Source organism: Lipotes vexillifer, unplaced genomic scaffold, assembly GCF_000442215.2.
Source record: "Lipotes vexillifer unplaced genomic scaffold, Lipotes_vexillifer_v1.1 scaffold397, whole genome shotgun sequence".
NCBI classification, from domain to species: Eukaryota; Metazoa; Chordata; class Mammalia; order Artiodactyla; family Lipotidae; genus Lipotes; species Lipotes vexillifer.
In genome coordinates this window covers 2848607-2874718 of record NW_006772681.1, presented here as the reverse complement: position 1 = coordinate 2874718, position 26112 = coordinate 2848607, and the positions used below count along the sequence as shown (strand labels likewise).

Sequence of the window (26112 nt, the reverse complement as noted above, 5' to 3'; positions counted from 1 at the left end):
GACCCTGCGGGCCCGGAGCCTGTGCTCCGCAACGGGAGAGGCCCGCGTACCGCAAAAAAAAAAAAAAAGAAAGATAAGCCATGCCTGGCTCGTTATAGGCACTTAATGAAGGTTGGCTTTATTTGTTCCTTCCTTTTCATCCCTCTTCCTTTTCTCTCTCCATCCTTCATCTCTTTATCCTCCTTTCCCTCTCCCCGCCCCCGTCTTTCTCTGCCTCCATAATAATACATTGTCAATGCTGGGCCCAAGTCTTGTGTGGAGCTGGGGCTTTTGAGCGGAGGTAGACATGAGAGGCCCAGCTGGTAGGAGGTTTCCCAAGGCTTCCTGCCTACCACGGTGGCCCAGGTACGCAGAAGGGTTTCAGTGCAAAATTCTAGAAACACTCTTGCTGATTCTCCTTCCTCTCCGCAGCCCCCCTTCCTTTTTTTTTCCCCCAGAAAAGGAAACAAGGCCGAATCACATTTGATACTATGGACTTCATTGCAGAGTCGGTATGTATAGACAGCTCTGACCTTGCTGCTGGGAATTTTTTTTTTCTTGCATCATAGCCTGAAAGAAGCCCTGGGCTGGGTATCAGGATAGCTGGGTTCAGACCAGGTTCTGCCACCAGCCCAGTGTGCCACCCTGAGCTAGCCACTTAGTTTCCTCACCTATAAAATAGCTGATCTTGGTGATCCCTTTCAGTTCTGGCATCCCAAGACTGTGAGCCTTCCCCCCATCACCACCCAGCCAAACCCCAAACCCATTGTTGCTTTATAGCTGAGCAGAACCAGCACGGGAGATCGCCTGTGCTTGGACCAGTGGGAAAACCGTAGAAGGCAAAGGAGAGGATGTGAGAGCCCCAGACAGAGGAGAAATAATCAGGGTGGTGGGAAAAGCACTGGCCTGTGTGTGAATTCTGGCTCTGCCCGAAACTTTCTGATAGATGCTGGGCACATCTGTCTCTCTCACCTGTGCTCAGGTGGCCATTCTGAGAAGGGAATGCCTTCATGTCATTTGCACTATGTGATTTGTTCTCCGAATTTCAAGCATTATTATCTTCCTGGCTTCTCCCCACCAAATCCTGGACATTAAATTAAAATTTAAAATTTAATTTAAATTTTAAAGGGGCTTCCTTATTTATAGGGAAGATCTGAAGTTCTCACCAATGTAGACCTGACTTGACCCTGGCCTGGAGCAGCCGTGCTGGGTTTTCTCTAGGAAAAGCAGGGAGAACAGAGCTTTATAACTGGTACCAGGACCACCTGTGCCACCCTGCTGCCTCCTCCTCCTTTGGAACCAAGGTGTGGCTTCTGTTGACTGCCTCCCCTGGGCATTATCTAATTTCTCATGCCGCATTATATATGAAGCACAGTAAAGTCCTCCAAATTCTGAGTTTTCTTCAGTTTTCGAGACCAGCTAGTGTCTGACACTGTGCACTGAAGGTTACCCAAGTTTCTTTCACCCTTCAGACAGGAGAAACTAGGGGTCTTTCTGAGAGCCACAGAGCTCTGGAGATGGAGGCAATTCTGTACATAGCAACAGAAGGAGAGAGGCGAGTACAGAGGGAAAGTCCATCATATAGGCAAGGCCTCTCTGCCTTTTGAATGAGTTATCACTGGCTCTGTCTCCAGCACAGAGATGGAGAGTAGAGACCCGATTTAAAAACCTGCCCTTTGAGTGACTGAGAATGGGTACCAGGTTTCTTTCTAGGGTGATTAAAAGGTCCTAAAACACACTGTGGTGATGTACTACTCTGTGAATACACTAAAAATTGATCTGTACACTTTAAATGGTGAAATCATTATGTGAATTACATCTCGATCAAGCTGATACACACACACACACACACACACACATTTATACATATATAAACTGTCTCTCAGACAACACTGGAAAACTCAACTTCCATATAGTCTACTAATGCTAACCGTCTCAGAAAGAATCCTAAGAATTATAGAGGCTTAGAATCATAGACTGATTTATTATAGCATTTGTGAGACATTGGAAACAATGGGTGCATTTCTAAAACATGGTTTAAAAAAATATTGAGTTAAAAAAAGGCACGTTGCATAAACGATGTCAGCAGTCTAACATTTATGCAAATAAAAATAAAACAATTCTATATATATTCTGTGGGCACATGTATAAGTATATAATAATATATATAAATGGTTAACTCTGGTGGTGGAGAGCAGGTCTGGGTTACTGGTGACATGGTACAAGGGGATTTTAACTATATATGTTGTTCTGATTTTTAATGGAAAATAGTCATGTATTATGTTATTTTCAAAAATTTTATTTATGCATAAGAAAAAGGCAGGAAACAAGAATGCCGCATGTAAATGGCTAGTTCTGGGTGGTAGGATTATGGGCAGCCCCTCTTATTTTCCTTTATCCTTCCTGTATGCTAGATGAACACAATGAGGAGATGGCTGGCCTGAAGTGACTGATGGTGACAGCGCTGAGAAATGGTGTGTGAGAAACGGGCAGGGCTCTGTTTGAATACTATTCCCTTTTCCCCATTCCAGATATTTTTATGAGCTCCTAAGCTAGGCCTAGATCTGTGTCTGGTGGTGGGGAATACAGTCAGCTCTCTGTATCTGCAGGTTCCACATCCGTGGACTCAACTGACCATGGATAGAAAATATTCAGAAAAGAAAAATTCCAGAAAGTTCCAAAAAGCAAAACTTGAATACTGCTTGCAGACAGCAACTATTTATTGTATTTGCAACTATTTACATAGTATGTACATTGTGTTAGGTATTATAAGTAATCTAGGGATGATTTAAAGTATACAGGAGGATGTACAAATACTACACCATTTTAGGTAAGGGACTTGAGCATCTGCAGATTTTGGTATTGGCAGGGGTCTCGGAACCAATCCTTCCTCCCCACCTTGTGGATACTGAAGGACAAGGATGACTGTGCTAGGTTGTGTAACATTCGCACCTTCCCTTAAGGAGCTAATTAGGAGTTAAGGTGATGAAACTTACCCAGGAAGTTAATAACAAACTCTCACTTCTGTAGGAATCCACAGAAGGGAGTCTCAAGGGTTAGGGGTGATTAGAAGGATTTCCTGGAGGAATTAGGGCCCTAAGTGGGCCCGAAAAATAAGTTTGGTTCATAGGAGCCAGAGGCATCTGTTTTGCCATAAATAGACCCTATGATAGAAATCCCAATGGGTTATTGATAGTAAGAGAGAAAAAGGAGAAAGATTGGATTCGGACCATAAAAAAGACCAGCACTTCCATAGCCCTTGCTCTGTGCCATGCACACTGTAAGCCCTTGACACGTATTAACCCTGCTATTTGTACATGTAGTTTCTGTTATCATCAGGTAGGGAAACAGGGGCTCCGGGAGAAGAGACTTGTGCCAGGACACACAAATGGGAAGTCGCAGGACAAAGTTCAAACCCAGGCAACTGGCAGCAGAGCCTGTGTGCTTTTAACCACTGTGCTACACTGCCTTTCCGTCTGTTGTTGTGAAGATCAGAATTCTGCATCATGTCCCACTTTCCTTTTGCTTCTGTGATGGTTACTGTTATGTAAGACTGCTGGTGTTCATTCCTTCCTTCCATAAATATGTATTTTGTTGAGTGTCCACTACAGATGGGACATTATTCTAGAGTGGGAAACAAGGTAGACAAGGCCACTATCGTGTTTATATTGGGGCTTATATTCTAGAGCACCTTTGTCCGATGGAACTTTCTGTGACAATGGAAATGTTTAGTAGTCTGCATTATCCAAAACAGCAGCCAGCAGACACATGTAGCTACTGAACCCTTGTCGTCAGTGTGACTGAGGGGCTTATTGTTTTATCTAATTTAATTTAAATTTAAGTAGCCACATGTGGCTGTTGGCTGCCATAGTGGACAGTGCACTTCTACACGTGTGTGTGTGTGTGTGTGTGTGTGTGTTTGTGTGTAGGGTGGGGAAATGACAGATAATATCCACATTAACAAAAAAAGAATAAGATCATTTCAGAAAGTATTAAATGCTTTGAAGAGAATGATTCAGAGCTCACAGAGTGCTGGGAAGGGGGCCTGCTATTTTAGCTCAGATGATGCAGAAGGAACTCCCTGAGGATGTGGCACCATATGAGCTGAGAGCAGAATGAGGAGGAGGAGGCGGCAGCCATATCCATGTGAAAACCCAGGGGAAGAACATTCTGGGCAGAGGAAACAGCCCAAGCAAAGATCTAAAGACAGAAGTGAGCTTGGCACGTGCAAGAGATGGGTAGAAGGCTAGAGAATGAGGGGAGAGGCAGGAGGAGAGGTTGGAGGGCAGTAGGCAGGTAGGGAGTCAGACCACGTGGGGCCCCAGGCTGTGGTAGGAGTTAACATTTTCTCCTAAGTGCAACGGGCAGCCAGTGCGGGGTGTTAACAACTCACGGTGCCATTTCCCCAGCAGGTAGGAGTGGTGGGCGAATGGGTAGATCTGCCTGGCCCCTGGTCCGCGAGTCCTGGCTGCTGAGGGTTAGCTAAGAGTCTCTGTAGGCTCTCTTTGTTCCTTAGGCTCCCAGAGCATGCTGAGGTATAGGCTGAGGCAGGGGAGGTCTCCCCTGACTGAAGTGTGTCAAAGGGCCTTTGGAGCCCAGGGAGCCCCATTATTGACTTTGGGGTGTGGTCAATGAACAGCAGAGGTAGTATGATCAGTAGTTGGGGATACAGGCCTTGGCATGTAACAAATCTAGTTAATAATCCTGCCTGAATGTCATCATCTGTCAAAGGGGATAATAATCGTGCCTCGCTTCTTTAGGTAAAGATTCAATGAGACGGTGTGTGTAAGTTGCCTATCCCGATGCCTGGCACACCGGAAGCACTCATTACATGTCAGCCACTATTGTATGGGGAGTGGGAAAGTGTGAAAGAAGGAGTGTGGGGAGTTGCCTGCTAGCCCCTGGGGGAAACTGCTGGGCCCTCTGTGTCACTTTGGCTCTCTCTTTCCAGGGTCACTTCCCTCCAAGGGCCATTCAGATCACGCAGAAGAAGCCCGCTTGGAGGGCAGAGCGCGAGATCCAGTCCCTCTGTAACCTCCTGCAGGGTCTGGATAGTTACCGGAACTACTCGGAGCCCCTGCAGCTGCTCCTGGCCAAGGTCATGCGCTTTGAACGGTCAGTGAGGGGCACATCCCTTGGCCCCTGGGCTGGGGCTGGGCTGGGCAGGGCAAGAAGGGCCCGGCTGTGAAGGCCACGGTGGGTCTACCAGCCCCTCTGTGGGGTGTCAGCCGTGAGAAACCTTCTGTCACTTCACCTTGGTGCTCACCGTTATGACTGCAGCCCACTGTGTCTCAGCCATTCATTGAGAATCTACCCAGAATTAAGGAGTCACTGAGTCTGGAGAGGATCTGGTTGGAACCTCAGAAAGGATCTAGTCTAATTCCCTCATTTTTCAGATGAGGAAACTGAGGCTCGGGGCGGGGGGAAATGAGTCATCCTAGTTCACCCAGAAAATAAGTAGCAGAGCCGAGACTCAAATCCAGGCCCTAAAAGCCAGAAGGGATCACAGATGAGGTACTACATCCAGGTAGGAACAACTAGGGCAAGAGTCTGTGAACTTGGATGAGAAAAAATATTATATCTGTATTTTCATTAACCTCTGAAATTTATAATTTCCTTCAGTCATGAACGTAGGTAACAAACCACTGCATACTATTTATTTATTTGGCTGTGTCAGGTCTTAGTTGTGGCATGCAGGATCTTTCGTTGCAGCGTGCAGGCTTCTCTCTAGTTGTGGCATGCGGGCTCAGTTGCCCTGTGGCATGTGGGATCTTAGTTCCCTGACCAGGGATCAAACCCACATCCCCTGCATTGGGAGGTGGATTCTTAACCACTGGACCACCTAGGAAGTCCCTGTATAATTTTTTTTATAAATAAAAAAATACAGGTATTATGACATATTCAAGTTGCTGCAGATTTCTCAAAAGATAATTTATATTTATCACATCTTTGAAATGATGGTAGTTATTAGATCTGCTGCTGGCTCTTGTTTTACAGTGCCTTAATAAAGAGGCACATATATTGCTATATCACAAACTTGGTTTTTTCTTAACTGTAATTCTAATGTATATTATTTTATACATTTAAAACATTGTTCTGTGAAACCTTCACCAGATTGTCAACTGGTCCGTGACACACACAAAAAGGGACCTTGTAAATCCCTTGTAGTAGAAAAGCCCAGGAGGTACATGTGAAAATAGTTATTTCCAGGACATTTCAGTGGCCTCAGGGGGGCAGCCTAGCAGAATATTTGAGGTAAGACCTGTCTTGAAATCTAAGATGTAAGGTCACTATAGGTTTGTGCCCTATCTTCCTTCATAGCGGTCACAGTCTAAGACATAACCACAACTAACTACGGATTACAGACGACCCTTTATGACCCATGCAGAGTCTGTTTCACAGGTAATAAGCCAAGAGGAGGTAACCTTCCAGCTAGCTTGGCCAAGGGAGTTTCACAGAAGAGGTGGCATTTGAACAGGTAGATTTGACAAGTGGAGGTGTAGACGGGACATTCCAGGCAGAGGGAACCATCTGCTTTGTTCTAGCCCAGTTTAGAAGAGAGGGAGTCACTGCTGTCTTTTTTTTTTCCGTACACGGGCCTCTCACTGTTGTGGCCTCTCCCGTTGCGGAGCACAGGCTCTGGACGCACAGGCTCAGCGGCCATGGCTCACGGGCCCAGCCGCTCTGCGGCATGTGGGATCTTCCTGGACCGGGGCACGAACCTGTGTCCCCTGCATCGGCAGGTGGACTCTCAACCACTGCACCACCAGGGAAGCCCCCACTGCTGTCTTAAAGTAAGATTCTATAGCAGGCAGAATGGCGTCACAGAAAGAAAAAGGGTCACAGGCTTAGAAGCTCTGGAATTTAATGCCCCATCTGCTGTGTGACCTCAGGCAAGCCACTTAACCTTTCTGAGCCTAGTATCCCCATGAGTGATATAAAGATAATAATATGAATTTTATAGGCTTTTTGTGAACATCAGGGGGTGGTAATTGTTAAAGCCCTCCGCTAGTTGCTGATTACTATTTCTGGGACTGGGAATTAGCAGATTAGATAGAATTCTTCCACTCGCAAGCGACAGAAAACCCAGCCTAAGGGAATGCATTGGTGGCTCATGTATCTGAAAGTCCTGGGATACTTCTCCAGCTTCAGGCTCAGCTGGATTCAGGGGCTCAGTGTCACCAGGACCCACGTTTGTATCTGTCTCTCTCCATCTCTTGGCACTTCATTTGCATAAGCAGCTTATGCAAATGCAAATGCAAAGGAGAGTCTCTGTCTGAGACTCTCCCTTCATGGTGGCAAGCCGGCTGCTACAGCCACAGCTCCAAACGTCTAGCTTTCCAGGTTCAGTCCATTGGGAAGGAGAGAATACCTCTTCCCAGTCAAGTCAGAGCCTTGGGATTAGTTCTTTCTGAGCCAGGGTGATCTCACTTGAATCACCAGTGGGTTAGTGATGTTCTGATTGTCTAAGAGTCAAGAAAAGGTGTTTCCCCCAAAGTAAAATCAGGGTGCAGTTGGTGGGAAAAGGTGACCAGACGCTTGGCAGAGAAAACAACAGATATCTGCTGTATGAGATATCTCTTCACTCCCAAAATGTAGGTTATGGTCTCTGAGGGTCTACCCTGGAATGAAGGCTGGCCTGTGTTCTCTCGTCCCCAAAGTCTTATTTCCTGGCTGAATGTGCTTGCCTTCTCCCATCTAGTCATTGTCATCTGGGCTGTCGCCTCTTTCCTCTATTGATAAAGCCTCTGGTTTGTACATTGTCCTGTCTGATGGAGCTTACTGTTCTTTCTTTGAATATGCCAGGCCTCCAGCCATCTCTGTGCTTTTGGACATGGTGGTCCCTCTGCCTACGACACTCTTCCATGTCTCTGGCCACCTGGATGACTCTAGCCACCATCCTAGAGCCTTCTCTGGCCTTCCTAAACTGGGTTAAGTGCCCTTTCTCTGGGCTTCTGAATTAGCCTGTGCCTTACCTCTTTTAAAGCATTTTTAAACCTTATTTACTTCTTGTATTTGACCGTAATTTTGAGAACAAAATTTGTATTTTTTATCACTACACCTGTTAGACACCATTGGTATTTGTCTAACTTATTGAATGAATGAAGCGAATAAATACTAAAAGAAGTGAGATTTAATTTGAACTTGCATTTGAAATACAGAAACTATCCTCCTCTGAGCTTAAGAACTGTTAGTTTGCTCTGAACCTGGGTACCTCTGCCCTAAAGGTTCCCAGTTGGATAGTGAGCTATTAGGGATCATAATAAGATCATTTATCCATCTCTTTCTACGTATGCTCATCTGCATTTTACAGACAAGAGTAACTGAGGCTCAGAGAGGGGATATGAGTTGCCTAGTGTCCCACAGCTAAGGGCAAAACCAGGATTTGGATCCTGGTCTGACTCTAAAGCCAGTGCTCATAATCATTTAGCTACTCATCCGTTGCTTCCAGCATTTGTTCATTCATTTATTCAACAACTGTTCATTGCCTAAGCAGACTGACAAAGGCTCTGCTCTCCGGCAGCTTCCTCTAATGGAGGTGGGCGGCTGGACAAATGTTAGTGAAGGGGTCAAGCTTGGTGGGGCTGGGGCTGGGCTGTTCTGAGGTCCCTTCTAGTCCTAGTCTGTGCTTTCATACTCCGGAGCAGAGAGCACGGCCCAGTCAGATCTCCTCCCCCTAGGGACCAGACTCTGTTGCTACCAGGTCAACTGGCCATGGTCTTTTCCCAGGTTTGGTCGCAGGCGTGTGATCGTCAGGAAGGGCCGGAGGGGCAACAGCTTTTATTTTATCTACCTGGGCACGGTGGCCGTGACCGAGGACGAAGATGGCAGCAGTGCCTTCCTGGACCCCCACCCGACTTTGCTGCAAAAGGGCAGCTGTTTTGGGGTAAGCACGGGGGACGGGTCTGTGTTCCTGGAGTGGGGTTCGGGTTGTGACAGGACTCCTGCTACAACCTCTAGGCCAGGCCCAGTCCTGCCTTTCACTCAGTGCAAGTCACTGCCCTGTTGTGGGTCACAGAGCCCTTACCTGTCAAATGCTGATCGAGTTGGAGCCAGTGATGTCCAAGTCCCACCACTTCGTCTGTGATGTTTAAGGAGTATGTTCCCTCTATAACCCCCTAGAGATGCAATGACTCCTAAGCAAGGCCTCTCCAGCTTCCTTTCTCTGCCCTGGTCAAGCCAGTTGCCTCTTTTTTCCACAGGCAGCATATTAAGAGGGAGGGGCGTGGGCCCATAGAAGCAGGGAGTGAGCAGGGGCACAGGACGGTCCAGGGAACCTGCAGTCTGGGGAGGAGAGATTTCTCAGGGGAGATGGAAGCAGGGAAAAGGTGGTCTGGGCTGCGGGCAGAACGCCAGGGGTGACCTCTCACTTGCCTTTGCCCCTGTCTACCCAACAGGAAATGGGCTTTCTAACATCTTCAGTGAGGAGGGCCACCGTGGTCTGTATGGAAGAAACAGAGTTCTTGGTTGTTGACAGAGAGGATTTCCTTGCTAATAAACTGGACCAAGAAGTTAAAAAGGATGCTCAGCATCGGTTTGAATTTTTTAGGTAACTCCACCAGCCAGCATCTTCCCCCTGTGTGTCTATTAGGTGCCTTTGTCCTAGACCCAGTGGGGAACACTAGGTGCTGTTCTCTCTGCTTGGAATGCTCTTTGGTACCCACCTCCCACCCAACTTCTCCGTCTAGCAAGCTCCTAACATACCTTCAGGTCACAGTTCAAATATCCCTTCCTTATGGGATAGTAACAACAGGATAGCTAACATGCATTGAGCACTTGCTGGGCCAGGCAGGATGCTCAGCCCTTTGTACCACCCATTATATCTAATCTCACATTGAACCCATGATGTTCTTTCTCTTCTCCCCAGTTTACAGTGAGGGAAGCAAGGCTCAGGATGGTGATGTGTCCAGAATGCCTGACTCAGAGTCTCTGGGCTTCACCACCCTGCCTCACTAACCAAGCCCACCTACCCTCACTCCAGAATAGAGAGGGTGCCCCCTCAGTGATTCTACCCTGTGTTTCCGTAAAGCCCCATCCAAACTGTAATTCTTGATCATATAATACTTTCTTTACAGTTTATCTGTGCCATCAGACAGTAAGCAGCACAGTGGCAAGGGCAGACCTGCCTTTTTCACCTCATCATTCCTGTGTTATCACAGTGCCAGGCGCATGCAGGTGCTCATTTAATTATCTTTAGTTACTTGCCTTGAGGAAAAGAGTGGAAATCAAGTGGAGCATCTGCACTGGCACTGAGATTACAGGTTGTAGGGTTGCAGGGCCATAGAGAAGCATGTTGAGCAGAGGGGTGGGCTGGAACTGAGAGAAAGCCATCTGCATGAAGGGGCTGCAGCCCGAAAAGGGAGGGACTCGGTTCTGAAGGGAGGGGCAGTTCATTTTCTTATACACTGGAAGAAAAATAGGACCGTGTTCTAATCTCAGCTCTTAGGCTCATCCACCATGGGACCCTAGACAGGTCACTTCACTTCTCTGGGCTTTAGTCTCCTGCACAGTAAAATGGGGATAACAATTCCTCTCTCCCGAGGTCATTGTAAGAATCAAATGAGGTGATCGTGGGAAGTGCGTGGCTCAGTCTTGGCCCAGGAGGTGCTCCTTCTGTGGTGGCCCTGCTTTCCTCCTGTGTTTCCAGACCCTTCTCCTCCTTGGGCATGGCACTGACCCTGTTCCCCTTTGATGCCCTGGACAGAACTCGGTGCTCCCTCGCCTAGGTTGAGGCCTGAATCACCCGAGTTCAGAGCTCATAATCTGTTGGAGCTGAGAAGATCTAAGATGATTTTTGTTGGCAGCCCCGCGGGGCCACCTGCGAGGGAAGGGAAGCCCATGATCAGTGGTGTATGAGGTTCAAGATCAGCGGAAGGGATGGCCACTGCCCGGTGGGCCTTTCATCACAGGGCACAAACAGGCCAAAAGAGGAGAGTCCAGACTTCCCCCATTCCCAGGCCCAGGGCTGAGGATTTGAAGCCAATAGGCTGGAGGAGACAGGGGCTGGAATGAGCTGCCCAAACCAAAGGTAGGGCCTGGACTGCTGGGCTGGGGGACAGGATAGCCAGTGAGCTGAAGTGAGGAACTCTTGGGTGCTCCTTGGAATGGGAGTAGCTCAGTGGTAACAAGGTTGGCAGGGGATTCAGCCGGGAGAAGCTCCTGGAGGGAGGAGTGGAAGTGAAAGAAGCAGAGCTCCAGTCACCCTGGGTGCGTCTGAGGCGCAGTGAGGGGAGCAGCTGAAGGGCAGGTCATTGAGAAGAGGGCAGGGGAGCAAAGGACAAGTGACAGGAGACCGGCTGCAGGCTAGGCTAGCAAGCAGGGTAGGCATGAAATCTTCCGCCTCAGGCCTTTGCAAGAGCAGGAGAACATATTCGGTTTCTGGAAATTGCTAAGTGCTGAGCCCCCTTGGTGACGGAGGGCAATGAAGTCTAACAGGCTTTTCCCCTCAGGAAGATGGATCTGTTTCACTCCTGGTCCGATGAGAAGCTCTGGAAGCTCGTAATCCTGGGGAAGATAGAGAAGTTCTCATACGGGCAGCTGATCTCAAAGGACTTTGTAGAATCGTCCTCCATCGTGTTTGTGTGTAAGGTAAGAGGTCTGGGGTGGGGTGGTGAAGCTGGGAAGAGCGCGCCTAATCTAATGTCCTGTAGCCAGGTGACCGGCAGAGCCCTGGCCTTCAACACGTCTTTTTCTGAGCGCCCACATCCTACTTAAAAAGGCAAAGGAGTGTCCATTGACAGGTGAATGGATAAAGAAGATGTGGCACATATATACAATGGAATATTACTCAGCCATAAAAAGAAACAAAACTGAGTTGTTTGTAGTGAGGTGGATGGACCTAGAGACTGTCATACAGAGTGAAGTCAGAAAGAGAAAAATAAATACCGTATGCTAACACATATATATGGAATCTAAAAAAAAAAATGATGAACCTAGGGGCAGGACAGGAATAAAGAGGCAGATGTAGATAATGGACTTGAAGACACAAGGAGGGGGAAGGGTAAGCTGGGACGAAGTGAGAGAGTGGCATGGACATATATACACTACCAAACGTAAAGTAGAGAGCAAGTGGGAAGCAGCTGCATAGCACAGGGAGATCAGCAGTGCTTTGTGACCACCTAGAGGGTGGGATAGAGAGGGTGGGAAGGAGGGAGATGCAAGAGGGAGGGGATATGGGGTTATAGTATGCATGTAGCTGATCCACTTTGTTATACAGCAGAAACTAACACACCATTGTAAAGCAATTATACTCCAATAAAGATGTTAAAAAAAAAAAAGACAAAGGACACACTTTGGCCTCCCTCCCTCAGAGGGTTGCTGTGAACGTTAAGATATAGCTGTTATATTACAAAGAGGGCAGGAGTGGGGAGGGTGCCCCCTCCTTCAGCTCATATACATGTTTATTTACAAACAGATACATATTTAATTATGCATTTGGCTCTTGAATTTTAATGATGCCAGGTCACTTATTTATTTATTTATTTATTTATTTATTATGTCTTTTTGGCTGCATTGCGTCTTCGTTGCTGTGCACGGGCTTTCTCTACTTGCGGCAAGCGGGGGCAACTCTTCGTTGCGGTGCGCGGGCTTCTCATTGTGGTGGCTTCTCTTGTTGTGGAGCACGGGCTCTAGGCGCGTGGGCTTCATTAGCTGTGGCACTCGGGGTCAGTAGTTGAGGCTCGCGGGCTCTAGAGCGCAGGCTCAGTAGTTGTGGCGCACGGGCTTAGTTGCTCCGTGGCATGTGGGATCTTCCTGGACCAGGGCTTGAACCCGTGTCCCCTGCATTGGCAGGCGGATTCTTAACCACTGCGCCACCAGGGAAGTCTCCAGATCACTTTCTATACTTATAATCTCTAAATTGTAAAAAGCAATACGACCACATTATACACCTTTCCAGGAAGAGGGACGAATGAACTCATTACCACAGAATAGATTCCAAAATTGAAATTGCTTAGCATCACCATTTTTATGACTCTTGGAACAAACTGCTTTTCACAAGGAGGGATCCACTTTCTCTAGCTCCCAACAACATACAACTTTGCCAGTGCCACCAACCTCTGCCGTCATTCTTTCAAAAGTTTTTAAATTTAATATGTGGCAGTTACTGCCTCATTGAGGATTTAACTTATGTTTTTTTCTGATTACTAGTGAGATTAATCATGTTTGTTTACTATCTGAATTTTGTGTTTTGTGAATTGCTTTATGTCCTTTGCCCCCTGCTCTGTTGGTTGACAATGAAAAGAAAATTTAAGGAGGTTGATATTGTCATTATTCCCATTTTATAGAGGTGAAAAGGAAGGTTAGGTGGCTTGTTCAAGGTCACGCAGTTGATGAGGGGCAGAGGCAGGGTTCGACCTAGGTCTGTCTGACCCCAAAGCTCTTCTTCCCAGAAGCTGGGACTTGGGATCTGAGTTGACCTTTCCATCAATTGTTGACCCTGCTCACATCCTAAGTAGTTCATCATCATCATCATCATCATCATCATAAGAGTCACTATTTTTTTTGAGGCTCTTTGCTCCTGTGCTAGGAGTGCTACTAACATCATTAATCTTTTTTTGTTTATTTTGGAATAGGTAGTAGTTCACATGGTTCAAAATTCAAAACGTTCACAAGAGTGATGTCTCCCTTCCCCCTCTCTCTCCCAGAGTATCCCTCCCCAGGGACCACCACCAGCACCAGTTTCTTATGTCTCTGTCCTCCACATGTTCTCTCTATATACAGGCAAATGCGTGTGTATATGTTTTTTCCTTTTCTTTCATAAGTGGTGTCATCCTATACAGACTGTTCTGCACTTTGTTGTTTCATTTAAGAGTATTTCTGTAGGTTGTTCCATATCAGTACATAAAGAACTCATTCATTCTCTTTTACCACTCATGAGTATTTTACTGTATGGTTGTGCTTTATTTTTTTATATACTTATTGGAGTATAATTGCTTTACAGTGTTGTGTTAGTTTCTGCTGTACCGCAAAATAAATCAGCTATATGTATACATATATCCCCATATCCCCTCCCTCTTGTGTCTCCCTCCCACCCTCCATATCCCACCCCTCTAGGTTATCACAAAGCATCAAGCTGATCTCCCTGTGCTGTGCTATGCAGCAGCTTCCCACTAGCCATCGGTTTTACATTTGGCAGTGTATATATGTCAGTGCTATGCTCTCACTTTGTCCCCGCTTCCCCTTCCCCCTCCGTGTCCTCAAGACCGTTCTCTATGTCTGCGTCTTTATTCCTGCCCTGCCACTAGGTTCATCAGTACTGTTTTTTTAGATTCCATATGTATGGTTGTACTTTAACCTGTTCCCTAATTGATGGATATTTAGGTTATCTCAACGTTTGTAATTTCAAACAGTGCTTTGATGAATAACTGTGTACCTAGTACCATTCTACCATAAATCTTCACCGTAGCTCTACCAGGAAGATATTATTATTCCAAGTTTGCAGATGAAAAAGTTGAAGCTAAGATGCCTTAAGAAAGGCCACCTAACTAGTAAGTGGCAGAGCCAGAATTCTGCCCCAAGACTCCCATATTTAATATCTCTTGTATACCTGTTGCCTACATGTTAAGCCACCACAGACATTTGCCAAGTTTTTGCCAAGATCGTGACACAGTGGCCCAGGCTCTGGAGGGATACAAAGGTGGAAAAGATTGGTTTTCTGGGGCTTCGCTGGTGGCGCAGTGGTTAAAAATCTGCCTGCCAATGCAGGGGACATGGGTTCGAGCCCTGGTCCGGGAAGATCCCACATGCCACGGAGCAGTTAGCTCGTGCACCACAACTACTGAGCCTGTGCTCTAGAGCCCACGAGCCACAACTGCTGAGCCCAAGTGCCACAACTACTGAAGCCCGCGCACCTAGAGCCTGTGCTCTGCAACAGGAGAAGCCACCGCAGTGAGAAGCCCATGCACTGCAACAAAGAGTAGCCCCCACTTGCCGCAACTAGAGGAAAGCCCACGCGCAGCAACGAAGACCCAATGCAGCCAAAAATAAAATAAATTTATATATTAAAAAAAAAAGAAAAGATTGGTTCTCTCTCCTTATATATCTTCTCCACTAGATTCTGAGTGTAGACAAAGTTGTCAATGCCGACTACCAAGTGATTAGTACAAACTCTGTGAATTACAAGAATTCAGGATGGGGAACTCGCTAAAGGCTGAAGGCTCCAAGGCGGGCTTCCTGGAGGACGTGAGGTGGGAGATGAGCATTGAAGTATTGGGGCCTTAGACAAAAGTAGGGGGCAAGATTGGTTGTGTGCTGGAGCTGGCTCTTCCTGGCCTGAGAGAGCTGATTGTTTAGTTCTCAGGAATTTTGCAAGTCAGTACACATGATAATTATTAAAAATTAAATTATATAAACCTACAATTAACTATTGAAAACAAGGGTAATAACTACTGAAAAACTTATCATTTCCTGGATTTATTGCATTTTACTATTATCTATGCTCTTGAAGTTACTGTTGCCCAGCGTATCCATATGGTGGAAATCTCTACCATTGTGCACATCTCTTCTCAGTTCCACGTGCAGTGACTTCCCATTGGTAGCTGAAAATCGACCATGGTGGGAGTATATACACACACAATGGAAATAGGCAGACGCTCTAAGTCAGGTCTTGATTTATGGCTTTGCTGATTGTCTTAAGAAAGCTATAGAGAAAATGTTTATAATGCAGATTAAATTTCAAAGTGGGCTGGGTCTGTAGCCATTACATTGTAAAGAGCAGAAAATTAAGGAAATGTTTTCCAGTATTTAAAAATGACTCATCATAGATTCATCATAGAAGTTATATAATTGATGAACAGGTGAAGTTCTGAATGACATAGTGTTAAAACTAAAAGAGGTTTTAATTTAATGAATATAATTTATAAGAGGGTGAGAAATAGTTTACCAGTAGAGTACAAGTCAGACTTAATAATATTAAATTTATAGATTGGGATGCAAATTCATTTGTCAAATTATGGTTGAATTGTGACTATAGACTAGCCACTGATATGAGTTCAGCCAGAGTCAATAAAAGCATTCTGTGAGAATCAGTTGGCTATATGGAATTTCCAATAAAAGTATGGTATATTTTATTATTATTTATAAATTGTGTGTAACACACCCTTCATAACAGTAAAATGTATAGATGTGCATACATTTTACCCAAGAGCCAGTTGTTTCAGCATCACCAGGGATGTGTTTGTGTTGTGATTTTTGGGTTCAGTCCCAGAGAACAGTTAAGTCTAGCTAATGCAAGCAGGAAGGGATTTACTGCGGGATGTTAAATGGCTAACAGATTTACTGGTGAGGGGAGACCTGAAGAAACAGGCTCTAGACTGAAAATGACTCCCAAACGACTCCAAATCAGAGTCCAGAACTGGACTGTCACTGGTGCTGCTGCTTCTGCCAAGTTCAGGAAGCCACTGTCTCCACTAGCAAAGTGGATGTCCCACAGTTCCAAAACCAAGCCTTGCCCAGGTGTACTGGATTGGTGGAACCCAAATCACATCCAGAGCCTTAGCTTCAAGGTACCTTGGGAAATGTAGTGTTTGGTTTCCAGCCTCTACACACTAACACTAAAAGGGGGTTGGATGCACAGGATCTGACCCAGAGGAGGGTGAGGATGAGGATGAGGCCCTTGCCAGTGGAGGGGGGAAGAGTTTGATAAGTTTGGAGAATGCTGATGGTCATGTGAGGAGAGGTGGGAGAAAGCCTAGAAGAGAAACTGGTGGTGGAGAGCCCTGAAGGCCAACCTGAATAATTGGCCATTCTTTCTCCCCCTGATATCTGCTTCCTCTTTCCTAGAATATTGGGGTGATTGCCTCCAAAGCCAAGAATGCCATGTGTCTGCAAATTTAACTCTAAGCTCTTTTGATAACAAGAAAAGATGGGGGAGATGAGCAGTAAGGGATATAAATTCAAGACTTTCTTTACTCAGCATGATGGTTACATCCTGAACAGCAGAAGGTTCTTAACCTAGTTTAGCCTTTATTTCTTTATCTGTAAAATGGGACTATGTGCTTACTTCATAAAGTCTGTGAGGATGAGATTAGCTCAGCACATGCTCACTCACCTCAGTCACCCTCTAATCCAGTGGTTCTCAAAGTGTTGTCGCTGGACCAGCAGCGACACCTGGGAACTCATTAGAAATGCAAATTCTTGGGCCCACCCAAGAGCTATTAAACCCAAAACTCTGGGAGAAGGGGCTCAGTAATCTGTGTTCCGACAACACTGACATCTGCTTCTGGGTGATTCTGGTGTGCACTAAAGCTGGAGGACCCCTGATCTAAGGGAAGAGTTTTCAAATTTTGGTAAGCATAACAAACTCCTAGGGTGCTTCTGAAAATGGCAGAGTCCTGCCTCACCCCAGAAATTCTGCTTCATTAACTCTGGAAATCTGCATCTGAATAAGCGTCACAGGTGATTTCTAATGCTTGAACTTCATTCTGAGAAAAATAATACCGATGTCACAAATGACAGCAGGTAGAGAGCCTCTTGCCTAGCAGATGAGTTGGTTTATCCCTTGTAGTGTTTTGCTAAAACCTGATTTAATTGTTAATGTGAAGATTCTACATAAAAGTTCTGATTTCTGGCTTATTTTGAATATTCAGAAGATCAGGCTATATTCTGGTGTGGCTCCTCTGGCTGGAGTTGAAGTGCACCTGCCACCTCTAAAGGGACTGCTCTTTTTTTCTCATTTTAATTTCCCACCTGACCAGCTGCTTAAATGTTCATCTGCTAAAAACAGTTGTCCCGACTCCTGTAGTTTACTGATATTGCCACTAGAGGGAGAAATCAGCACCGGGTGGCTGTGCGTCCTTGGGGTCATGGCAAAGTTGGAGAACATGATTTCTGCTAGCCTTGCAAACATAATTAATGCCCATAATCAACTCATTTTGAACAGTTTATCACTTGGGACCACATGGTGAAATTGTTTTTTCCACAGATACAGATGCGATTAAAGACCCATGAGAGTGTTTCTCCAGTACCTGCAGTTCCTGGTGGATGTTTGTTGAACGCATGTTGAATAAAGCTCCTAGCACAATGCCTGGAATATAATAAGGGCTTATTAAATGTTTGATCTCTTCTTCTCCTTCCTGTTCAGCAGTAATCTATCTTGAACCTTAACCCTTTATAATGTGTCTTTTAGAATTCCTACTTAAAAAGATTAAGATTTTATAAAGTATGAAATACATAAGAAAAATGACGTATCTTTCTTGCCTCTCAGATTAGAAAAGATTAAAAGGGTTGTGAAAACCCAGTTGTCAATGTACTACAAAGATGTATTACAACAGGTTCTGTTATGCACTGTTGGACAGAGTGTAAATTTATCTAACATTTCCAGGGCCTTCCCTGGTGGCTCAGTGGTTAAGAATCCGCCTGCCAATGCAGGGCACACGGGTTCGAGCCCTGGTCCGGGAAGATCCCACATGCCATGGAGTAACTAAGCCCGTGCACCACAACTACTGAGCCCACGTGCCTCAACTACTGAAGCCCACGTGCCTAGAGCCCATGCTCCGCAACAAGAGAAGCCACTGCAATGAGAAGCCCGCACACCACAGCGAAGGATAGCCCCTGCTCGCCGCAACTAGAGAAAGCCCGCATGTAGCAATGAAGACCCAATGCACCAAAAAATAAATAAATAAAATAAGTAAATTTATTTAAAAAAAAAACAACTTATCTAACATTTCTGGAGGGCTGTTTGGAAATATGTATCAAAATTTAAAACATGCATAATACCTTTAGGAATGAATCCCAAGGAGATAGTCAAGCATAGGTATTATATTAGGATAAACTGGATTAAGCCACAATTATTTTTAAAATCCTCAGATCTCAGTGGATTGACAAAAATATATTCCTTCCTCCCACTACCTGATCATAGCAGGGCAGCAGGAAGCCTTACTCCTCATGGTCACTCAGGGACCCAGGTCACTTGGAGACATGGGCCCCTCTTGACCCATGATTCCATGATCAATAGAACAGGAGAAGGTAAGATTGAGAGTCAAGTGATGGCTTTTATTTATTTATTTATTTAGGCCTCGCTGAGCGGCTTGCAGGATTTTAGTTCCCCAACCAGGGATCGAACCCAGAGCCCCCGCAGTGAGAGCACCAAGTCCTAACCACTGGACTGCCAGGGAATTCCCTAGCTTTTAGAGTTTCTACCCAGGATCATCACAAGTCACTTTGCTAAGGAAATTGGCCAAAGTGGTAAGAAGGCCATGCCTAATTCAAAGGGTAGAAAAGTATAATCCTGCCATGTGCCTGGAAGGAGAACTCAAGTACTTGCCTTAATGACCACTATGGGCATTAATATGTAAGTACAAGGTTATCTGTTAAAAGTTGCTGTCCACTGCAGGTCACAGTATTAATAGTCTAGAATTAAGCAATCTAGTGCTAGAACAGCTGTCCTAGGAAGTCATCAAGAACCCAGACCCCTTCTAGCTTCTCCCTTCATCGTCCACAGTTTATGGCTTTCATCCTAATGGCGACAGTATGGCTGTTCCACCTCCAGCCATCACATCTGAGTTTCAGGCAGAAGGTAGTAGGAAGGATAACCATAGCTTTCCTTGGAGATTTATCCATCAGTCTTCCACTTATAGCTCATTAGCCAGAATTGAGTCACTGCCAGCCCCACTGTAGGAGAGTTTGGGAAGGTGGTGAGTTTTTTTAAACTGGGGATTTTGTTGTCCTGAACAAAATCAGAGTTATATATAATACTGGCAAATTAGAAACAGCTAAATATTAATCTTCAAAAATGTTTTCCTGAGGTGTAACATATATGCAATAAGGACCTCAAATCTAAACTTTTAACAGCTTGATGAATTTTTACATATGTATACCCCTGTGTAAGCATCACCCAAATCAAGATAGAGAACATTTTCAGTATCTCAGAGGCTCCCTTATGTCCTTTCCCAGACAAAATGCCCCCACACAGGTAACCACTCTTCTGACTTCTGTCACCACAGATTACTTTTGCCTATTCTTTCGCTTTGTGTAAATGGAATCATATCGTATGTGCTCCTTGTGTCTGACTTCTTTTGCTCAACTGAATATTTATTTTTAATTTTACGTAAATTATGGCATACATGGAATAATATGCAATCATTAAAAACAATAGCATAGAACCATATTGCTTGGCATAAAAAGATGTCCTTGATATATTATTGAGCTTTAAAAAAGGTTACAAGAGTCTGTTTTACATAAAAGGACTTATTTATGAAAAATTGTATTTATATGCCTTATATGCTTAGAGAGAAGAATTTGAAATAATATTCACCAAAGTGTTACCCTTGTTATTTCTGGGTGTTAGGATTAACATAGTTTTAACTTTCTCTATGTTCTTCTTTGTTTGATTTGAATATTTTTTAAACTTTTAGTTTTGGAATGATTTTAAATTTACAGAAAATTTGCAAGAACAGTACAAAGAATTCCTATATAACCCTAACCTGGCTTCAACAATTATTAACATTTTGCCACATTTGCTTCTATATATATGTATGTATTTTTCCTGCCTGAATCATTTGAGAGTTAAGTATCATTCATCATATTCATTTACCCCTATATACTTAAGTGATTATTTTCTAAGGTCAGAAATTAACCACAGAATAATTTTTGAAATCTAGGAATTTAACATTGATATAATACATAATCTATAATCTGTAATCAATTTCACCAATTGTCCCAATAACATCCTCAATGGTGATTTTTTTGTTTTTTTAGTTCTCAGCCCTCTTTAGCTATTTGAATTTTTTATGATGAGTAGATAACACTCTCATTTTTAAAAAGGACCTGAAACCACTTGCATTAAGCAAGTAAAACAAAAGAGAGCTTATCTTCAAAGCCTAGCCTACCTGGAGCTGGGGTTGACCCTTCTGCTTGTGTCTCTTGATGTGTCCAGGGCAGCTGTGAAGTACTGAAGTTGATAGACCTTGCGACCTCGCCCTTCTACCACAAGTGGATCTGGCAGCACCTGCAGCTGATAGACGACAGACCTCCAAACACCCACCTCAAGGGTAAGCCGACATCCACATCCAGCAGCCCGCAGCACGGCAGGGGGTGCCTGATCCTGTGGGTTCTCAGTGCCTGGTTCACAAAATCTTAGAAATCTAGAGCTGGAAAGGCCTGGCAGGATAGACATCCTTCTTCTACCAGCTGTGGAAACCTGGTCCACGTGGGCCTCCGAGGTGAGGCTCCTGCCCACCCCTGCAGCCAATTTCAGCCTTTCCCCTTTGCTTCAGGTTCTCATAGGGAGAGGGGTGGAAAAAAGACAGCTTGGAGCTAGACAGAGCCAGGTTTGAATACCACTGATTAGCAGGGTGATTTTGGTGAGTACTCAGGCCTCTGGGCCGGATGTCTTGGGGTCTGTCGCTGGTGTCGTGGTTAAGAGCATAGGCCCAGGCCAAGCTATGATTGAATTCAGGGTCCTTCTCTTCCTAGCTGTGTGGATACTGGGCAAGTGATTCCATGTCCCTGCACACCGACGCCCTCAGAGTCTGTAAAATATGACTCAATGGTCCCTGCCTCATAGGCTTGTTATAAAATTAAGCAAATGAATATATAATGCTCTTAGAACACTACCTAGATGCATTAGTATATAGTAGATGTTCACTCTCATTATCACACAGGTTACTAGGAGCGCTGAATCAGATCATGTGTGCACAGGGCCTGGGAGGTGCTCAGTAAATTTCAGCTCTCTTCTCATGTCAGTTCTTTTTTTCTCTCTTTTCCATTGCTAATCCATCAGAGAAAAAGCTACATCCCACACGTTTCCCCCCCACCATTTTTTTTTTTTTCTTTACTGTGGCAAAATACACATAATGTAAAATTTACTATCTTAACCTTTTTATTTTTTTTTTCTTTGCGGTAAACGGGCCTCTCACTGCTGTGGCCTCTCCCATTGCGGAGCACAGGCTCCGGACACGCAGGCTCAGCGGCCATGGCTCACGGGCCCAGCCGCTCCGCGGCATGCGGGATCCTCCCGGATCGGGGCACGAACCCTTGTCCCCTGCATCGGCAGGCGGACTCTCAACCACTGCGCCACCAGGGAAGCCCTGTCTTAACCATTTTTAAGCACACAGTTCAGTGGTATTAAATATATTTTTTTTCTTACCTGCCTTCTTTTGGACTATTTTGTATGATGCCATTTCATTTTCTCTGTTGGCTTATTAGCTCTAACTCTTTGTCCTTTTATTTTAGTGGTTGCTTTATAGTTTGTTGAACATACCTTTAACTTATCACAGGCTACCTTCACATGATATTATGCCACTTCACATACAGGATCAGAACCTTACGACAATATACTTCCATTTCTCCCTTCTCAGATTTTGCGCTATTGTCAAATATTCTACCTTCACATATGTTAAAAACCTTACAATACACAGTTGTCACTTTTGCTTTAAACAATTATCTTTTAAATATATTTAAATAATAAGAACAAAAGTATCTTATATTTACCTATGTGGTACTATTCCTGATGTTCTTCATGCCTTTGTATAGGTCCAGATTTCCATTGTACAATTTCCTTCTGCCCAAAGTATTTCCTTTAACATTTCTTTCAGCTTTTCTATGTCTAAAAATGATTTTGTCTTAATTTTTAAAAGAAATTTTTTGTTGGGTATAGAATTCAAGGTTAACAGGGGTGTTTTGTTTTTTTTTTTTGCTCAATATTTTAAAGATTTGCATTAAAGTCTGTCTTCTGGCTTGCATTGTTTTCAATAAGAAGTCTGCCAACTTTCTTATCTTTGTATAACCTCTTTGCATAACTTTGTATATCCTTTGTACGTAATAATGCCTTTTTGCTATGGCTGTTCTCTTTTCTTCCAGTTTTATTGAAATATAATTGACATACAGCACTGTGTAAGTTTAAGGTATACAGCATAATGATTTGACTTAAATACATCATGAAATGATTACCACAATAAGTTTAGTGAACATCCATCATTTCACATAGATACAAAAGAAAAAAAAATTTTTTTTCTTGTGATAACTCTTAGGATTTACTCTCTTAATAGCTTTCGTATATAACATACAGCAGGGTTAATTATATTAATCATGTTGTACATTACATCTCTATTACTTAGTATTTATCTTATAAGTAGATGTTTGTACCTTTTTTAAAATTTTTATTTATTGATTTTTGGCTGTGTTGGGTCTTTATTGCTGCCCGTGGGCTTCCTCTAGTTGCAGCAAGCAGGGGCTACTCTTCGGTGCGGTGTGTGGGCTTCTCATTGCGGTGGCTTCTCTTGTTGCAGAGAATGGGCTCTAGGCATGCGAGCTTCAGTATTTGTGGCACGTGAGCTCAGTAGTTATGGCTCACAGGATCTAGAGCACAGGCTCAGTAGCTGTGGCGTACAGGCTTAGTTGCTCTGCAGCATGTGGGATCTTCCCGGACCAGGGCTTGAACCTGTGTTCCCTGCATTGGCAGGTGCATTCTTAATCACTGCGCCACCAGGGAAGCCCCAGATGTTTGTACCTTTTGACCACCTTCATCCAATTCCCCCTCTGCCCTACCCCCTGCCTCTGGTAACCACAAATCTGATCTATTTTTCTATGAGCTTGTTTATTTTTGAAGGGTAATTGGCCCACGACACTATGTTAGTTCCTGGTGCACAACATAGTGATTCGATATTTCTGTACATGGTAGAGTGATCACCACTGCCTTGCTCTGGTTGGTTTAAAATTTTTCTCTTTATCAATAGTTTTAAGGAATTTGGTCACACTGTGCCTTCACAAAATTTTTGTCATGTTTCTGTGCTTGGGGTTCATTTAATTTTTTGGATCTTTGGGTGTATATTTTTCATCAGATTTGGAATGTTTTGACCATTAAAAAATTTTTTTTTCTATCTTTCCTTCTTTTGCCTCCACTTTGAGGACTCCAATCACATGTATATTGGACTGCTTGAAGTTGTTTCACTGATGCTCTATTAATTTTTTGTTGTTGTCTTTTTTCTCTCATTTTTGATCATTTTTATTGCTGTGTCTCCAAGTTCAGTAGTCTTTCTTCTGCATTGTCTAATCTGCTATTAATCCCATCCATGTATTTTTCATTTCAGACCTTGCAGTTTTCATATCTAAAAGTTTGATTTGGGTCTTTATTTTTTTCTTAAATAATTTCCATGTCTCCGCTTAATATACACACAATTTCCTCCTTTGGAATACAATTATAATAACTATTTTAATGTCCTTGCATACTAATTCTGTTATCTGTGTCATTTCTGGGTCAGTTTCAGTTTATTGTTTTTTTCTCTTTATATGGTTCATATTTTCCTACTTCTTTGCATGGTTGGTAAGTTTTCACAGAATGCTATAAACTGTGAATTTTGGGTGCTACATATTTAAAAATTCCTGTAAATATTTTTGAGATTTGTTCTGGGATGCAGGTAAGTTACTTGGAAATATTTTGATCTTTTAAAGATCAGCGTTTAGGTTTTGGTAGGTAAGATCAGAGCAGTGTTTAATCTAGAGCTAATTTTGCCCCATTCATGAGACAAAGCCATTCTGAATATTCCACAGGTGCCCATGACTTGTGAGGCTTTCTATTCTAGCTGTTGAGAATAGGAACTATTTCTGGTCCTGTGTGAACTCTGATTATTTATCCCTCTAAACATTTTGGGTGGTTCTTTCCCCAGCCTTGGGTAGTATTTTTGTATCTATTACTGCATAACAAATTATCCCAAAACTTAGTGACTTAAAACAATATTTATTATCTCTCAGTTTCTGTGGGTCAGAAATATGAGCATGGCTTAGCCAGCTGCCTCTGGCTCAAGTTCTGTCGTGAAGTTGCAGCTGTCTGTCAGGGTTGTGGTCTCATCTGAAGACTCACTTGAGAGGGACCCACTTCCAAATTCACTTATGTGGCTATTTGCAAACCTTGGTCCCTCACCTTGTGGGTGTCTCTACAGGGCTGTTTTATGACATGGAAGCTTGCTTCCCCAGGAGTGAGAGAGAGCAACACAGAGTATCCCCGAGGCAGAAGCCTTTAAAACCTAGTCTCAAAAGTGATATCCCATCACTTCTGCTATATTCTATTTATTAGCATCAAATCCAGCCCACACTTAACGGGAGGATAGTACACAAATGTGTGGCCATCAGGAGGTGAGAATCACTGAGGGCCATCTTAGTGGCTGCCTAACCACTGGTGGTTTCCTAACATCATTCATGTATTGCTCAGTACTCAGCTGAGACCAAAGGGGACCCTCAGAAGATCTTCAGAGTTCTCTCTTTGTGCAACTCTCTCCTCTCTGGGACTCTGCTCTGTGAACTCCAGCTGCCTTGTCTTCCCTGGACTCACTTCTGTCTCATTAATTCAGAGAGATTGCTGCACTCCTCCTGGGTTTCCCTTTCCTGCACCATTGCCCAGGTCTCCAGGTGGTAGGCTGGGGCAATAGTAGGGCTCAGGCAATTTGTTTTCTATCTTGCAGGGATAATGGTTCTTCATGGCATGATGCCCAGTGTCATGAAAGGCACGTTTTTCATGTATTTAGCCCAGTATTTTATTAGTTTCAGGGGGGAGAGTAGTCCCTGTTACTCTGTTTGGCTGGAAGCAGAAGTCTAGATCTATGGTTCTTAATAGCTGAGTTTTATTCTCTTGTATGGATATACCACAATTAAACCAATTACCTTTTACAGATATTTTGGGTTATTTCCAATTTTTCGCTATTACCCTGGTGTGTTTATCTTTGCATACTTGTGCACAAAAACATATTGGATAAATTCTTAGAATTACTGGATCAAGTATTTGGTCCAGTGTGTACTGGCTATGCACATTTTTTTTTGGGGGGGGGTACGCGGGCCTCTCTCTGCCGCGGCTTCTCCCGTCGCGGAGCACAGGCTACGGACACGCAGCTCCAGTGGCCATGGCTCACGGGCCCAGCCGCTCCGCGGCATGTGGGATCTTCCCGGACCGGGGCACAAACCCGTGTCCCCTGCATCAGCAGGCGGACTCTCAACCACTGTGCCACCAGGGAAGCCCTGGCTAGGCCCATTTAAAATGTTGATAAATATTGCTAAAATGCCTTCTAAATAGGTTGTAGCCATGGCCGCTGGGCCTGCGCGTCCAGAGCCTGTGCTCCGCGACGGGAGAGGCTGCGGCAGAGAGAGGGCCACGTACCGCAAAAAAAAAAAAAAAACTAACACTGGAGAGGTTTTTTTTTTTTT

At 44.3% G+C, this 26112-nt stretch overlaps 1 protein-coding gene across 1 annotated transcript in view; it reads left to right on the top strand.

The window, feature by feature from the left end:
• CNBD2 (cyclic nucleotide binding domain containing 2) overlaps nt 1-26112 on the top strand; it is a 48685-nt gene that overhangs the window by 5757 nt on the left and 16816 nt on the right. Inside the window, exons 3-8 of the mRNA XM_007447808.1 lie at nt 438-491; nt 4931-5094; nt 8710-8866; nt 9378-9529; nt 11430-11568; nt 20855-20969. Of these exons, the coding sequence (XP_007447870.1) occupies nt 438-491; nt 4931-5094; nt 8710-8866; nt 9378-9529; nt 11430-11568; nt 20855-20969 (781 nt within the window). The remainder of the gene's footprint in view (nt 1-437; nt 492-4930; nt 5095-8709; nt 8867-9377; nt 9530-11429; nt 11569-20854; nt 20970-26112) is intronic.